General features: G+C 35.1%; 1 protein-coding gene across 2 annotated transcripts in view; it reads right to left on the bottom strand.

Moving 5' to 3' along the window:
• Positions 1-17854, bottom strand: part of LOC149775650 (pre-mRNA-processing-splicing factor 8) — an 86220-nt gene that overhangs the window by 16010 nt on the left and 52356 nt on the right. For both annotated transcript variants that reach the window (XM_089944062.1, XM_089944063.1), the window contains exons 25-33: positions 16561-16771; positions 15154-15270; positions 14345-14679; positions 12724-12816; positions 11437-11572; positions 9013-9182; positions 8556-8685; positions 5430-5576; positions 3280-3440 (exon numbers count right to left, since the gene is read on the bottom strand). In XM_089944062.1, coding sequence (XP_089800188.1) covers positions 3280-3440; positions 5430-5576; positions 8556-8685; positions 9013-9182; positions 11437-11572; positions 12724-12816; positions 14345-14679; positions 15154-15270; positions 16561-16771 — 1500 coding nt within the window. The remainder of the gene's footprint in view (positions 1-3279; positions 3441-5429; positions 5577-8555; positions 8686-9012; positions 9183-11436; positions 11573-12723; positions 12817-14344; positions 14680-15153; positions 15271-16560; positions 16772-17854) is intronic.

Raw genomic sequence — 17854 nt, 5'->3', positions numbered from 1 at the left:
AATGGAAATCACAGGAAAATATGAACCTCCTTTATTAAATATCATATACATTTTTAACCTATTGAGTGTTCTATATGTCTTCAGACACTGTTTGGGGTGGCCGAGTGGTCTAAAACACTCACTGTTACAGATCATTGCCATCTCACCTCTATCAACATGTGTTAGAGTCTCAGGTTCGGCCAATGTGGGTATGTGAGAAAGCTTGCCAGTAGCTTCTTGGTGGTTCTTTCCTGGGGTTTTCACAGGTTTTTCCTCCACCATTTATACTGGCTGCCACATATAGCCTATCTTGTGCTGAAAAATGGTGTTAAACCCTACAACAACATCAGACACTGTTTGTTTATAGCTGCAACAAATCTATTACCAAAAATAATTTTTTTATACCTTTTATCTTTTGGACATCTTTTAAAGTATTTTATTTATATACCAATATGCCTAAACATCCAACAGTACAGAACATTTTTACAGATTGAATGAGCAAGTCAAGTTTCTGTAAGATCCAGGATATTAATGGAATGTCAAATTTATGTTCTATAGGTCTTCAGTGTGGAAAGGGAATCTGATTTGAAGGATGAAGATATTTGCTTCTTGGGAGGTTTCAATTAGGCTACATACAATGTTTACATGTATAAGGTTTCAATTAGGCTACACACAATGTTTACATATATAAGGTTTCAATTAGGCTACATACAATGTTTACATGTGTAAGTGGCTTCGTTCAGTTTTCTGCCAGCAAATGTTGAAGAATTCAGTAAACATTTGACAAACATGCACACAGATTTCAGTGACAAAGGAACAACCTGTTACAACTAACTGATATATTTAAACTTTTCTACTGTTTTTAAGGACTTCTACGTAAAATTATTCAGTTGACTATTCTTGAAAATATGCAGGATTTCCATATCAAATGTGGCATCACTTTAAATAAGCTGATGCTAATAAGAATTGGTTCAAACAGCTCATTACACATAGAATGATTTAGCGATATTGTTAATAAAAATTTCCTTGATCTGAACTTTAAAGAGTAACACTTAATTTTAAAGAAACACTGTTTCAAGTCTGTCATCTATTGCAGTTTCTTCATGATTGTAGACCTACGAAAACATCCAATATTTATCTCCATGCAGTATTCTGGTTGCATTGCATCTTTTTTTTCAGCAGGTACATATATGTAGCAGTAGGAAAAAATATCAAGACAACGTTAATGATCTTTAAGCTAATATATCAGACAGACCAGTATTCAGTAGTAGCATGTGTTAGCTACATTGTCAGGTTTACCAGTATTCAGTAGTGGCATGTGTTAGCTACATTGTCAGATATACCAGTATTCAGTAGTGGCAGGTGTTAGCTACATTGTCAGAGATACCAGTATTCAGTAGTGGCATGTATTAGCTACATTGTCAGATATACCAGTATTCAGTAGTGGCAGGTGTTAGCTACATTGTCAGATATACCAGTATTCAGTAGTGGCATGTATTAGCTACATTGTCAGAGATACCAGTATTCAGTAGTGGCAGGTGTTAGCTACATTGTCAGATATACCAGTATTCAGTAGTGGCATGTGTTAGCTACATTGTCAGATATACCAGTATTCAGTAGTGGCAGGTGTTAGCTACATTGTCAGATATACCAGTATTCAGTAGTGGCATGTGTTAGCTACATTGTCAGATATACCAGTATTCAGTAGTGGCATGTATAGCTACATTGTCAGAGATACCAGTATTCAGTAGTGGCATGTATTAGCTACATTGTCAGAGATACCAGTATTCAGTAGTAGCATGTGTTAGCTACAATGTCAGATATACCAATATTCAGTAGTGGCATGTATTAGCTACATTGTCAGAGATACCAGTATTCAGTAGTGGCATGTATTAGCTACATTGTCAGAGATACCAGTATTCAGTAGTAGCATGTGTTAGCTACAATGTCAGATATACCAATATTCAGTAAAGACTCGATCACTATCAGGCTTATCATATCATAAACATATCAGGGCCCTGATCACTATCAGGCTTATCATATCAATAACATATTGTGGTCCTGATTGCTATCATGCTTATCATATCATGGTCCTGATCACGATCAGGGTTATCATATCCATCACATATCTGGGTGCTGATCACTATCAGGCTTATCATATCAATAACATGTTTGGGCTCTGATCACTATCAAGCTTATCATATTAATAACATGTTTGGGTCCTGATCACTATCAGGCTTATCATATCAATAGCATATCGTGGCCCTGATCACTATCAGGCTTACCATATTAATAACATGTCTGGGTGCTGATCACTATCAGGCTTAATATATTAATAACATGTCTGGGCCCTGATCACGATCAGGCTTATCATATCAATAACATATCGTGGCCCTGATCACTATCAGACTTGTCATATAAATAATGTCTGGGTGCTGATCACTATCAAGCTTATCATATTAATAACACGTTTCGGCCCTGATCCCTATCAGGCGTAACATATTAATAACATGTTTGGGCCCTGATAACTATCAGTACTACCATATTAATAACATGTTTGGGTCCTGATCACTATCAGTACTACCATATTAATAACATGTTTGGGTCCTGATCACTATCAGGCTTACCGTATTAATAACATGTTTGGGTCCTGATCACTATCAAGCTTATCATATTAATAACATGTTTGGGTCTTGATCACTGTCAGGCTTACCGTATTAATAACATGTCTGGGTGCTGATCACCGTCAGGCTTACTGTATTAATAACATGTTTGGGTCCTGATCACTATCAAGCTTACCATATTAATAACATGTCTGGGTGCTGATCACTGTTAGGCTTACTGTATTAATAACTTGTTTGGGTCCTGATTACTATCAGGCTTAACATATTAATAACAAGTCTGGGTGCTGATCACTGTCAAACTTGTCAAATTAACATGTTTGGGCTCTGATCACTATCAGGCTTACCGTATTAATAACATATTTGAGTCCTGATCACTATCAGGCTTATCATAGTAATAACATGTCTGGGTGCTGATCACTATCAGGCTTACCGTATTAACATGTCTGGGTGCTGATCACTATCAGGCTTATCATAGTAATAACATGTCTGGGTTCTGATCACTATCAGGCTTACCATATTAATAACATGTCTGGGTGCTGATCGCTGTCAAACTTGTCAAATTATCATGTTACGGCCCTGATCACTATCAGGCTTAACATATTAATATGCTGTTTGGGCCCTAATTACTATGAGACTACCCATATTAATAACATATTTATTAATGTTACTGTCTTACTTTGAGTCTGCCAGAAGCGATGGTTTGGAGACATTCCACTTGTAGGCAGAGAAGAGCAGGATATCAGCACAAGAGCTGTTCATCTTGTAGGACTTTCTGGGATGGATAGTTTCCTTCTGGACAGTCTCAATCTCTAGTGCATCCAGTTCTTGGTCAAATACCTGGCACACAGAATAAGAATTATAGTGACTAAATTGCTGATTATTAGATTTATCTACCTGGGACTGAATGTCAATATAAAAATTGTATTACTATTTCAGAACAATGTACCATTATTCCCCTTGCTGTTCTCATGCTGAGTGTCTCATGATAACTGTGTCCCAATAACCAATCATTTGTCATCATAACTGAAACTGTCATGACAATTTTATCTCATGCTAACTATGCATCTGTTATGATAAATATCTAAAATAACAGTTCATTGCATCTCTCTCAGTAAATATTAAAACAACTGACGAATAGAAAAAAATGAAAGTTTTCTGTCTCCACATGAAAATAATTTGATTTATTCCAAAAGCAACAGTACCTGATAAAATGAGATAAACACAAAGGTTAACAATTAAGACTGTGAGCTAAAGGTCATAGAGAAATAATTTTCACTGAAAGGTGTAGAACTACACAAAACACTTAAATAACAAATTATGTGATTTTACAAGTGTCTGAAAAAATTAACTAAATGCAAACTGCAAGAATAATTGTGCTGAATCAAAGATAAACACAAATCACTGCAAATGAAAAAAATATAGGTTACATCATCTAAGTTTTCACTGCTGGCTGTAGTGCTCATCATAACACCATTACATATTAAGTTATGTGACTCCACAGAATGTGAACTTGAGCAAAAATCATGGACCATGAAATATAGGTCACAATGACTCGATTTCACTGAAAGGTGTAATACTTCCTGGCACATCTAACTACCAACTAGTGCAACTCTATGAGCAATATTATCTGAGAAAATGACCTCTGCACAAACTCTGAGTGTAAATATCAGGCTGATATATGGATAGACTGAAATCATCAATTCATAAGCAAGAATTTCTTTGCAATCTGGCCAAAATTCTAGTTTGCTAGGAAACAGACATTTTAAAGTATTTGTTCATAAAAGAAACACACAGCCTGCTTTTTGCAAGCAAGCATGGATGGATGGATAAGGTATAACTGTACACCAATAAAATCCTGTTATACAATGCCAGGTAAGATCAGGTATCTTCAAAAACATAAAACAAAAACATGGTCAGTAATGTGTAAAATCACTGAAAACACAAAATCTAATTTTTTTATATAAACTGCACTTCCTCAAAAAGTCACAGACATGATGTGGAACATCAAAATGAGATTCCTTTAGAAGTAGTGAAACCAAGAGTTTCAAGATGGCTGTCATTGTGGCCATATTGGATATAAGATAGCATTATTTTCATTTGGAAAAAAAAATGTTGCCATAACCATTCATGCCGGAGGAATAGTGATAGGATTTTCAAGATGTCCACTGCGGTGGCCATAGGTCAAATCAGCATTTTTTTTCATTTATAACCATCAAAACATCATAAGATATTTTCTGTCAAAACCACATGCTATGACCTTCCTTTCAGGAGTAATGACAACAAGGTTATCAAGTTGGCTGCTGTAGCAACTTTACTGGGTGTCAGAACTGCACTGTTTTCACTTACGACCAACTAGACATCATAGGAATTCTGTTAGAGAAAACCTCTTGTTAATATAACCATTCATTCATGAGGAATTGTGATAAGATTTTCAAAATGGCTACTGTGGTGTCCATATTGGGTGAATGAATGGCACCATTTTCATTTAGGACCAACTAGACCATGAAATGGAAGTGTGTAAAGTTTTACGACACTCCTCCAAGTAGTTTAGAAGAAACAATAACAAAAACTTGTGTTAATAGACAGACATGCAACAGAAAACAGGCCATCCCATAATCTCTTCTGGCATACGACCAGTTGAGCTAAAAATTTAAAAATAAAAATAAAAATTAGAAAGTAGGACTAATTACCCAGAAACAAAATGGCTCTGCACTATAACAAAGATTTATACTGATTAATTCCATTTTCAAGTAATTTGTATTTTGAGTTAATACACTACCACATTCATTTTTTTGAGACACAGATAACCAAAGAACTCCTCCTTACCTGACACAGGTCCATGACAACACTCTCATGGATTTTCTGCCACAAGTGGGCCCTGAAGATCTGGATAAGTGAGATTTTCAGCGTAGGAATTTTGCCGTGCATGAAGATTCCTGTGAGATCCAGCTGCACCTGGAAACCTACATACACCTGTAAAACCATGGGAACAACCATCAACAATGCTCACAGAGAAGACATAAAAATATTTACATCCAAATTTAACATTGTCTTTATTTGAACTAGAGTACTCATTTTACACTGCGTTTATTCAAATGCAGTGTACGTCTACACCAAAAGCAATGTACCTAAAGTGCTTTCTCATAACTGCACATTTTTTCTTTAATCTACAATCTCCCTAGATATATGTTCAAGTAATTCTTGAACTTGAAAAAGTTCTTCAAACATACAGCATCGATTTAATAATTTAGAATTTTCTTAAACCATCATTATGAAAATGTAGCTCACAATGAGTTACTTTTGTGATGAGACAGATTACGAATCCATACCAAGTTTCATGACTACAGGTTTTAGTACACACAAAAAGTACAAAATACCTATATGGTAAGAGCTACATGCTAAACTTGAACCTAGAATGTACAAATAATGTACAGTTACAAATTCTGAAACTCTGACCCCTCTCCAAAGTGTAGGTAGCATGTATAACCCACAAAACTGATGCCTTGGTCCTAGGAAGACTAACAGATGGAGTGAGATTGTACATGGGCTTATATTTTATTCATGCTGATTCTGGCACAATCCCTAACGCTGTGGTTGTTACAATAACTCTCCTACTTTGTAGAGGCGAGCTAACAAGTAAAAAAGTCAAATTAAAAAAAAAAATCAAACATTTAGAAGAAGAAAATTTCAAAAATTGATGTAATGGCATTACCTTATTTCATGTATTTTTTGTACCCTTTAACTTTTTGTGCACAATCCAGTTATCAAAATAATAATTATTTAAATGTATCATATTTTTTCGTACATATCAGTTTGTATTTTTTTAACAAGTTTAATCACGCAAATGAAGCTGAAGATTCGGTTCAAAACGCTTAGTAAGTATCAGCATTAGTTTTCAGACTGCTTACTATACTAACTCTCCTGGCCGTGACTGCCTGACACCCCCTCCCACAAAATATCCTGCAGGCGCCCATGTGCATAAGCTCTCTTATTGTCATTACAATATCTACTGGTGTTTATTAACAAATGGACAAAGGACTTCACAGACCATACCTTTAAACATCATTGTTATTAGTTCTCCTTTTTTAATTTAGTCACCTTAACAAAACACCATGTCCATTTTAAAATGAGTTCAGAGGCCCTTTGATGTTTTCTTATCCAACAAAAACTACATCTCAGTACATGCTAAAGTGAAGACCAAAGACCATTGGTCAACTAGTCTTATTGTTTCATTATAGCCATACAAACATAAAATATAAAAACCTTGTCATTTTCTATCATAAATCTGAAAGTCATGGACGCCATTAAATTGATTCATATATATATATATATATATATATATATATATATATATATATATATATACATATACATATATATATATATATATACACACACACACACACACACACACACACACACGTGTACTATCTTTTAAGTGCTTGTTCTGTCTTGACTTGGATATAATTAACATTTTTTTGCAAATCTATTCTATGATATACCCCACTATTATCTTTATTGGCAAGTTAGAATAACAAGCAATGTGTATGATCGCTTGTCCTTATAACATCTGCTGTATGGACAATGGCTTCAATAGCACATTGATAGATATTCATTTCCCTAAAGAGAGCCTAATTTCCTATTGGCAACCTTGCTGATTTGACCTCTTCTGTCCATTCTTGCCCTCATTCTGGTTTCAACTGGATAACCAAAGCACTAAGCATGTTTAATTACCGTGTAAATAAAACTGCATAGCCTTGTGATTGTTGTGACAATATACATCGTAATTAATACAAGAATGAATTGTTGATTTAGCGGTGTTTATTGATAATGGAATATAGTAGGGCCCTAATACATGAGGATTACCACAATCGTCAGGTAACTGAAAATAGTCTTTTTATCTCTTTGCAAAAGCTAAAAATAAAAACCACCCTTAATAAATACAGTCTTACACACAGAGAAAATGTTTCATCTCTCTCTCTCACATACACACACAAACGTGCGTGCCTGCTCATGCACGTTAACTAAAACGTGATTTCATGTTCTTTATTTTGTATTGCAATTTGATAATGAGATTATAGTTGCTGTAAAAATACAAGTTGCACTTAATTTCTTGCCAAAGTGGACTCATATTGTTGTGCACAATTTACCAATAAATAATACCCATAACTAATACATTTTCAAACCATCTTAATCATTTTGCCAACATTTCACAACATAACAGCTACATATGCTCTAAATGCAGACAAGCTTGCACACTGAGACATAATCCTTTCTTTCTCTCTCTCATTCACTAATAAAAAACAAAAATCTTTTTGAGTGCTTTTATTTTTATTGTAATTAGATTCTTGAGTTGAGAGCAGAATGAGACAGAAAATATATGCTTACTTTGTATGTTTGTACCATTAGGCTGTCGAGTAGCGTGTGTTCCGTAGAACTTGTTCAGGTATGATCCCTTTATTTTTTGCACACGGTCAGTACCAACAAATGATAATTATTTATTTACATAAAATTTATCGTACACTGAAATAATTATTTTTTTATGTATGAAAAATTACATGAAATGTGGGTAAATTCCAATTAGGTCACCTACTTATGACCATAATAAAGTGTGTACAAATTTCATGGCTCAAAGTTTACTAGTTTTTGTGCCATCAAGCATGACATACAGCTGGAAAACAATATGCCCACTTCAGCTATGCAGTGAGAGCATCAAACTTTAAAGGTATTTATCCATCTACACATAATATACATGAACCCTACCAGGACAAGAGATCTAATACTTTTAGATTCATGTCAGAGTTACAGTAATTACAGTTTCAATCTAATTTTGGTAGTACTGACTGGCAAGTTGCAATAGAAAATATATAAAATAATGAAAGCTTGCATTTCATATTTGCTAATGATTTTGTCATAAAATCATAAATATTAACAGAAAAATGCACTACTCACATTGGCTCTGTTAATGGTTGGTGACCACCAGAGGGTGAAGCGACGGTTTGGAATCTGATTTAGACCAGACCTTTGGGCATTGGTCAATTTCTTGTACTTCATGGATTCCTCAAACCCGCTAGCCTTCTCCCTGTAAACGGTAATGAAGACCTTATCACAGTGTGTGAACTTAAAATTTTATTACAGATACAAAAAAAAGCTTCAAGTATTTCTTTTTCTTTTCTTTGACAAGGGTAATCAACTAGTTAAGGGTAATGAGTCATTATCAACACAAGACAGAAAATCATGCTGGTATTTATAAAAAAAAATATTTTTATGGCACATATAAGCTAGCATCAAACGACACACAATGAGTTTGTAAAACAAAGTTCACACAAGCAATTGTAAACCAAAACTTGAATGAATTTAAAAAAATAAATGCAACTAATGAAGTTCATTTATGTACTGAGGGTCTTACCAGAAGAGACCTTCCCATGTTGGAAAGTAGGTTCCCTTGAACAGTGTATGTTCCAGGATTCCTTCGACTCCCCCAAGGGCCTGGATCATGTCTGTCCTATAATTGTTCAGGTTCCACAGCTTGCCATCATGACGCTGATGGGTCCACCAGAATGGGTTCTGTTTCAACACCTAGGCAACAGTAAAAAGTAAATATTATGCCATGAAAAAGTACTATTAAGTGACTCACTGGGAATATAAGTGTGTGTGTGTGATTTGGATTTTTAACATAGCTTTAACAATTTTTAAGTCATGTTGCTATGATGTCTGAAGTGTGGCAGTTTATAGTTATGTCTAGCACTGGGGCATCATGCTGCAGACATGTAGCATGATGTACCACCCAGTCACATCCTGACACCAGGCCGACCAGTCCTAACACTAACAAGCAAGGCAGCTGTTACTACCATTTTTGTAAGTCTTTGGTATGACTCGGCCAGGGATCGAACCCACGACATCCCACAACCAAGAGATGCTCTAACCACTAAAGCGGTTGGGAATATAAGTGAAGTAAAAGTTAAAGCTAACTGGATACAACATTTACACTTGCTTATAAAAAAATCAGTAGAAAGAAAAAAAAAAACCCAGATCCTGATCTGCTTATGCATTATGCAATGGCAGATCAAGTCTATGTTGCCTGCCAATGGACTCAACTTATAAGTGAAATTGGTGGTATCTGACATGCTGTTTAACTGTTTCTACTTTTATAAATTTTTGCTGGATTAGATGGTAAACTGGCATCTTTTGTATAAATGTGAAAGGTGTTTATGCTAGGCGTCTATCACATTTGGTCTGATATGATAATGCAGTTTTCTACATAAACATTGTTCAATGCTTGTTTTTTTAATGTACTAGTAACTATAGCGATACATGCAAGAAACATCTGTAGGTTTTCCACTCAGTTGCTATGAAAGCCAAGTTTGATTAATATTGACTCAGCCATCAGAGATAAGTAAAAAAAAAAAATGCATTTTCAATCTGGTTGGTAGGATGCCACAATACTGTTAGAGAAGCTACAATGAAAACAACTTTGACAGTGCATGTTGTAAGAAACATTCCTGCCAACTCTGGCTCAGCCATTCTGGAGAACAAGAGGAAAATGTGTTTAACTTCACATATGATTGCACTGGAAGCCACATTTGCTACGGGAGCCAGTCTGGACACAATTTTGCCACACAATGACCCAACAAACATTCCTTCTGATGTTTGACTGAAATTGACTCTGCTGTTCTATAGAAAAAGTTAAAAATTGGTTTTCCACCTGATTGCTGTTGATTTTGTTGTTGTTGTTCTAGGGTTTAACGCCATTTTTCAGCACAAGATAGGCTATACATGGCGGCCAGTATAACTGGTGGAGGAAGAACCCTGGAAAACCCAGTGAAGAACCACCGACCCAAGAGAAGCTACTGGCAGGCTTTCCCACGTACCCATGCTAGCCGAGCCTTGGACTCGAACTCACGCAGACAGAGGTGAGATGGCAGTGATCCGGAACGGTCAGCGCTTTAGACCACTCGGCCACTCGGGGCCCCGATTGCTGTTGAAATGGCACAGGTGCTTTGGAGCCACAATGAAGAAAATTTTGTCCTAAGAAACATTCTTACTATGTTTTGATCAAAATTGCCTCTGCAGTTTAGGAAAAGCTGAAAATAGGTTTTCCAACTGGTTGCTATGAAAGCCACACTGTTCCTAGGGGAGCCAACTCAAGATACAATTTCATCCATGCATACAAGCATATCCTTACAAATATTTTCATCAGGTTTGACTGAAATTGGCTCAACCATTCAAGAAGTTAAAATTAGGTTTGCCACTAAGTTGCCAAAGAAGCGACACCAAGGCAAGTAGAGCCAACTGGTAACATTTCGGTAGAGCATGACCCAAGAAACATTCCAATCATGGTCAAGTCATTGTAGAGAAGCAGAAAACAGGTTTACATATGGTTTCCATGGAAGAAACAATGTTACTATGAAGGCTAAACCTGGACAAAATTTCTGACAAATTTTGTCTTAGGGAGCAATCCTACTAAATTTTATGAAAAACTGGAAATTATGGAAAACAGGCTGAAAATATCTTTTGGTTGTTAGGGAATCACACAATTTCTAAGAAAGCCACCCATAACACAGTTCTGGTGGAGCATATGCTGAGAAACATTCCTATCAAGTCTGATCTAAGTTGGCCCAGCAGGTTTTGAGAAGTGAAAAAAAAAAAAGCATTGCTGACTGATGATGGATGCAGGACCTTAACATAACTCACATGTCCTTATTATATAGTTTGAGCAAAATTGATTCTGCCTTAGAGAATAAATATTTTCGAATCTCCCAAATTTCAACTTACTTACTCTTACCAGATAACCTCATGTACGATTCAACTTGAATGAAATTCAGGTATATACCTGGTAAGCCTTGAACTCTGTCCTAACTCTCCAGCCTTTGTCATAGGCCAGAGTGTGACGATCCTTCTGGAACAGTGTGTTGATCCTGGGGATTCCTCTGTCCCAACTGTCTTCAAGGTCTTCCAGTGTCAAACGTCTGGAACAAGACAAACACAGTGAACAAATGCTTAATAATCTAAACAGTCATTTTTCTACACAACCTGGGCTGGAATTTATATCACGCTTGTACCACAAAAGATGCTGTGCAGTTGTGTTACATAGACCATGTTCAAGACCACGAGGAGAATATGCAAGCATCTTTTTGGAAGCCTATGGGAGCAAATGAACTCTCCTACACTTCAAGCATCTTGTGTGAGTACTGACATGAGCCAATGTACCCTGCCACACTTAAAGCATTCAGGTAATTTAAAATTACATTTGCAAAGGAGACTTAAGCTAAACCTTCTCTTCTGACTCTAACAACAATACCAGTCAGAATGTAAATGCTGAAAGTAAATGTATCAGCTCATCTAGATTTATGCTTGAACAAAAAGTCTAGAGAATGGGAATAAGTTTGTTCCAAAAACTTATATTTCTACTATTCACAGAGACAAATGCACCTGTTCATTGGAACAAAATCCCATTATATTTCTCTAATACTGGCATGGTCAAGTAGATTTGTAAATTTTTTTAATACAGTTGGATGTTCATAGTTTATTTTCACTTTCAGTGCTGCATGTTCAGCTGCACTTATTACTTGCCTTTATTTCAAAGTGCAATGTATTACATATTTCATTAGTCCCCTCTTATTACTTGCCTTTATTTCAAAGTGCAATGTATTATTTATTTCATTAGTCCCCTCTTATTACTTGCCTTTATTTCAAAGTGCGATGTATTACATACTTCATTAGTCCCCTCTTATTACTTGCCTTTATTTCAAAGTGCAATGTATTACATATTTCATTAGTCCCCTCTTATTACTTGCCTTTATTTCAATGTGCAATGTATTACATACTTCATTAGTCCCCTCTTATTACTTGCCTTTATTTCAAAGTGCAATGTATTACATATTTCATTAGTCCCCTCTTATTACTTGCCTTTATTTCAAGTTCAATGTAATACACATTTCATTAGTTCTTTCTTCTTACTTCAAAGTTGAACATATTACATATTAGATTAGTCCTTAATTATTCTGTATCAACTGGTCCAACCATACATAAAGTTTGTCCACATTACTTTTAACCAAACAAATTCATCTTTTAAACTGGAAAAATGAAACAACTAAACAATCATTGTTTAAAGCCTTACCTGTTCTGGGCATTAGCTTCCTGTCTCTTCAATGCATATTCTGCCCATACTCTTTGTGAGTCAATGAACTCGCTTTCCCATGGCATAACATATCTGGAAAGTAAATGAGCATTACAAATTGAACACTGCTTTTATCCAACATGTAAAACAACTCCATTAGATAAAAAACCCACCTCAAACACAAATTTTCAAAAGCAAGCTCAAATACACTGGTGAATGCATGCAAAGTATTAAAATATACATTATAATTTTTAAAATGTCTACTGAAACTGATATTCTTGTGCAAGTAATCAAACTGGTTCACAAAAGCATATGGCATGCAATACATATAAATGGTACAAGTGCATTACTGCAAATTAAACTGATTTAGAGCAAGAATAGAAATTGTGTGAATTTTCCATTCGTTTTAAAATTTAGATCACCCATAAAATACCTGATATTACCTCAAATATAGTCTGGTGTGCTAGAGATGAAAACATATCTGAACCTAAAAGTAAACCTGTACATTCCATGTATGTGTTTGTGTAACAGTTTTTTTTATATCATTGAATCCTCAATATATTACATGTTTAACACTGAAGTCTAATAGTCAATAAGTTTTAGCAGTGTAACTTGCCAAATTCAGTCCCTGTATGCGACAGATCTGAAACTAATGTGACTGGAAAGTTTTGTTGAACCTAGCTCCTTACAAAATAGATTTAACCCGTTATGCCTCTATAATTTTATGAAACAATCAGTATAAGAAACATAACTTGAAGTGCTGTTAGAAAGAAAGAAAACAAAATTTGCTATAAAGTTCATAAGTTCAGGTATACACTGAAATTGTCCAATTCTATTATCTTTCTACATCTACCTGCAAAACTGGTTATCACGGTAACCAATGCTTATAATCTCCCTCAAAAGATATAAATCACCGAGGTTACTTGGTTTACTGTTTAACATTAAGTCTATGTTGTGATGTTTATGAACAAGGCCTGGTAAACAACATACTTTCCTTTTATTTTGATATGGAGAATTTGCACTAATATCTATATACTAATTATGGATTTCAGCTAGATATTCATTTTTACTTTATTTACATTTTTCTCTGCTTATTTCATTTAATGTTTTGTTTTTGCATACTCATTTCATTTACATCAATGATAAATCAACAGTAATGAAAAAAACCTTAGAAGAATTACCCATTTAGTTACTCGTTATCTAAAAACTGAAAAAAGGTATTTTTATATCACATGTCATGTATTCAATATTGTTTAAACATTTATCTGTGTCAAGCAATATTTATCTATTTTAAATGTTTGCAACTCTCATCATTCCAAACATTAAATAATTTCTGAGGAAACATTTCTATTTTCAAGCAATTTTATTTAGGCAATTTGGATGCAAATGTGTAGATTTTTTTCAGAGGAAATGGTTATCAGGGTCTAATCAGGGCCAATTTTTGGTCTCCCTTCAAATTTACCAGTTCCATAGTACATGACATGGATTCCAAGCTAAAAAAAGATGATAATCTTGCATGTAATCAGTGTTATGATGATAATGTTATCTGCAAACCCAGGTAAGATAGATATTATGATCTATCGTTAAACACAAGCTTGACAATAATCTATGTCAGGCTTACCGGTACAAATTAGGAATCAGCTGGTCCTCATCATGACTCATCCCAGATCTGAAGTGGGTAATTCCCACATCTGTCTGTTTTGACCACCGCAGATCCGACTGAGGGATCAGCACATGCCCCATGGACAACATCCCCAGCCCTCCCAGCTCCTTGGGGGTGTAGAAAACCACGGGTGGGAATCGACTGGGCATTTTAGAGTTCAGACCAATCTTAATACGAGTCTGGATCTTGTTTTCACATTTCACCAACAAATCTAACAATTCTTGTGTGTTGACAACAGCTTCTCTGAAGTAAGTCATCAGGCCTATTAAGGCAGTATTCCACTTGTTTACAATCTATAATGTAAAGATGCACAAAATGAATGGAAGATTAAAATCTGCATTGTGAAAAATTTTACTCTAAGGGAGCAGGTTACTAAGAACATCTGAATCGCAATAAATATCTTGAAGTTGTTTGCAACTGATATTTTTACACTATTTTAATATGTATAATGTTGTGATAAATCATTTATGTTTTTTAATATATGTTGGTGATAAATTTTGAGATATGAAAAATGTAGATCATAAGGCAAATGCATCATATCTAGAAATCTAGAATAACATCATAGTGAAGAATGTTATAAGGGGGGAAAAGCTGTAGTAGATTTGGGGCAATTGTGAAAGAATTACAGTTGTCAAGTGCTACGATTTTGTATACTTTCAACATAGGTATCTGAATAAACCACATATCTTTTTAGGTATGATGGGGTGCGAGAAAGGAATACCAAATTTCTTTTCCTTGTAGTAGACATTGTTTTTACAAAGACTCACTTTTGTGAAAGTTGTGGACCCAGAAGCCATGAGGATCTGTCTCACTCTGTTATGGAACCTGTTCATCGATTCATCATCCACTCGCAGGAAGCACTGAGCTGTCCTTTCCTTTGTAACCTGAAAACAAAAGGAAACTATGTGTATGTAATAGTGTAAACCCATGGCATGCCAATGCTTTTAAATATCTGTTATGCGCATGATTTGAAACAATTGCCCTCCTACTAAACTGTCTAAAAAAGTACAACTCATGGAAGATAAATCAGCAATAACAACCCAAGAGATCGAGTCCACTGTATGTCAACAGTGAAAATGATGTTTAAATACAAACCAACTGAATGTATTTCAGAATATTGCTGGGAAATTTATCTATGCTTAAGGTCACTTCACATACTAACTTACAAGTAGAGTCCACCTGCAAACTGCAGAGACCCAGATCTGCTGTTGCACAACGTACATGCAGATCAATATTTATTCAGTTTGTTAGAGGTGATCATAAAAAACCATTAAAAAAACCCAGACTGATCTGCCTGAGCATTATGTGATGACAGATCAGGGTCTATTTTGTGTGCAGTTGGACTTAACTCTTTAGTGAATATACAAGGCTTACATAAGCTGAAGTTAGTAAGTGTGGATTTGTGTTACGAGGACAAAAAAATCAGAAACATATTCTCCCAAAAGTTGGATCATACAATCATGTTTTTATAATATTTTTTTACATAAACATACTGTGGAGTTATGTCAACCTATAATTCATGTAATATTTACTTTGTATTTGAAAGTTGTGAACCTTGTGCTAGAAAATGTGAATAAAACAGTTCAATGGCCTAAGAAGCGAAGATATTTGAATTGCAAAATTGTACAGGCCACAGAAATGAGATGTTTCCAAAAAGATCCTCGGCGTTACACACAAAGACCATGTCATTAATGAAGAATTATGGCAAAGGATCAGACAAGCCAGTGGGCCTCACAAAGACCTCCTGATCACAGTGAAAAACAATTGTCAACTGCAGTGGTATGGGCATGTCTCAAGATCATCAGGACTTGCCAAGACAATTCTGCAAGGCACTGTACAAGGAAGAAGAGAGGCAGGCAAAGAAAGAGGTGGGAAGATAACATTCGAGAATGGACAGGCTTGACATTGAGCGACTCACTGAGAAAGATGGAAAATCAAAGAGGAATGGAGGAAGCTGGCTGTTCGGTCTTGTACAGTGCCCCAACGACCTACCAGACTACAGGACTGATGATGATGATGATGAAAATTGTACACTACATTTTAAATAAATTAAATAAAGCAAGTTACTGTTATGGAAAAATGATTATGAATACTCAAACCTGCAATTGCAGCAATCTACAGACATGATGCATCAATTCAAAGTTCATTGTTATTTTGTTATTTTAAAATCTAACCTCATTTTGCAGATTCCAGACTCCATCCCTATGGGTGAACTCTTCATGTGTGGTCCTACATTTAGGCAGAATACGACACTCAAAGCCAGACATATTAAACAGAAGGTTGGGATTGTCCTTGCTGTACACAGACACAAAACTGTTCTCCCAATTAATTGTTGTCACGGACCTCGGTAGTCGGTTCTTAATGTCCCAGAACACTGCTCTGCCTCTGATGACAAAATCAGAATGAAAGGCCATTTTGAAAATAGAAGTTAATCTGATTTCATTACATTTTTTAAACTTAATTAAACTGATTAATTAATATTACTTCACTTAAGCTATCACTGAGAAAAGGTACTACTCATTAACATCAACAATTTCATCATCTTGCTGTTAACATCGGGCATCAACAAGGAAAATTTACAGTAACAATGTCCAGACATACATTTTAAAATAAGACTAACGTGTAAACAGTTAGCGTAGTTGATGGAAGAAAAGAAAAAAAAAGACAACTGGATCCTCCCTCCTGCAAATAAGTGAACCATATTGTTGCAAGTAATTCAAAATTTATGTCTGTAAAAATATACTTCTATTAATCTTGATCTTAACATACATATGATTATTCATTCATACTTCAGCATTTTCTCAATTTACAAAGTTAGTAAAGATTTCAAATGTTTACAATATATTAAAGGTACACATAATTCTATATAATTAGTTTATCAATAATTTGTATAAAACATTTTAATAAATTTAACTGTGTTGCTAAATTCACACACATTTTAGGCTTGTAATCTTTTCTGGACATGTTTTGCAGGTATTTCAATGTTAACAAACTAACTTGTATTTTCATTCATTAATCACTCAGTGCACTTTTTTAAAAATAATCTAATAAACCCAACCAAACTGTACTCGATTAACAGGTTAAACTAAATGAGACACAAAACAAGAGTACTATGAAATTCCACATAGGGCGATTATTGACCAGCAAGTGTCAATGACCTTTACATCTATTCAAGTTCTTGAGCTAAACTTAAATGTTCACAAACTATTATTTACCTTGAATGTGACCTCTGACCTTTAGACCCAAGTATTTATGAGTTTTTTAATTACTCTTAAGTGCAAGCCATCCAATGTTTGGTCAAGGAGCTTACTCTAGAATGAAAGTTATTCTACAAAACCAATTTTCTTTGAACCACAATGATCTTGAACTTTGATCCTCTGACCCACAAATCCACCAGGCTCTTCCATATCTAGAAGCTCTCCACAAGCTTTGGTCAAAGAATGAAGTCCAGAACAAAAGTTATCACAG

Source organism: Sinohyriopsis cumingii, chromosome 19, assembly GCF_028554795.1.
Source record: "Sinohyriopsis cumingii isolate HCF-2022 chromosome 19, ASM2855479v2, whole genome shotgun sequence".
NCBI lineage: Eukaryota > Metazoa > Mollusca > Bivalvia > Unionida > Unionidae > Sinohyriopsis > Sinohyriopsis cumingii.
The sequence above is the reverse complement of the archived record's forward strand: the minus strand, read 5'-3'. Positions and strand labels throughout refer to the sequence as shown.